The 409-nt window shown below is 68.0% G+C and overlaps 1 protein-coding gene across 1 annotated transcript in view; it reads left to right on the top strand.

Annotated features, from left to right (window-relative positions):
- Nucleotides 1-4: 4 nt before the first annotated feature.
- LOC103808481 (anion exchange protein 2-like) overlaps nt 5-409 on the top strand; it is a gene marked incomplete at both ends in the record, with an annotated part of 3,648 nt that continues 3,243 nt past the window's right edge. The window contains 2 exon segments of the mRNA XM_009081267.1: nt 5-53; nt 138-273. Coding sequence (XP_009079515.1) covers nt 5-53; nt 138-273 — 185 coding nt within the window.

Here is a 409-nt window from a genome sequence, read left to right on the forward strand (position 1 = left end):
GGCCTCACTGTCCTTCCGCAGCCTCCTGGAGCTGCGCAAGACCCTGGCCCACGGTAGGGAGGGAGGGACCACCCCACAGGGACCACACTGAGAGGGGTCCTGTCCCTTCTGACTCAGTTCCCCCATCCCTCACCCAGGGGCGGTCCTGCTGGACCTGGACCAGAAGACACTGCCGGGGGTCGGTCACCAGGTGGTGGAGCCGATGGTCATCACGGACCAGATCCGGGCAGAGGACCGTGCCAACGTGCTGCGGGCACTGCTGCTCAAGCACAGGTGGGCACAGGGGGTATGAACACAACCCCCTCCGTCGGGCTCTGCTCCCTGAGCCACAGGGCCAGTGCTGCCCTCGGGATCCCGGCGATGGCCGTGCCCTTGGGCCACCAGGGACAGCGCTGCCTGTCCCGTAGCC

The sequence above is a fragment of the Acanthisitta chloris genome, unplaced genomic scaffold (genome assembly GCF_000695815.1).
Source record: "Acanthisitta chloris isolate BGI_N310 unplaced genomic scaffold, ASM69581v1 scaffold25218, whole genome shotgun sequence".
In the NCBI taxonomy this organism is placed as follows: domain Eukaryota; kingdom Metazoa; phylum Chordata; class Aves; order Passeriformes; family Acanthisittidae; genus Acanthisitta; species Acanthisitta chloris.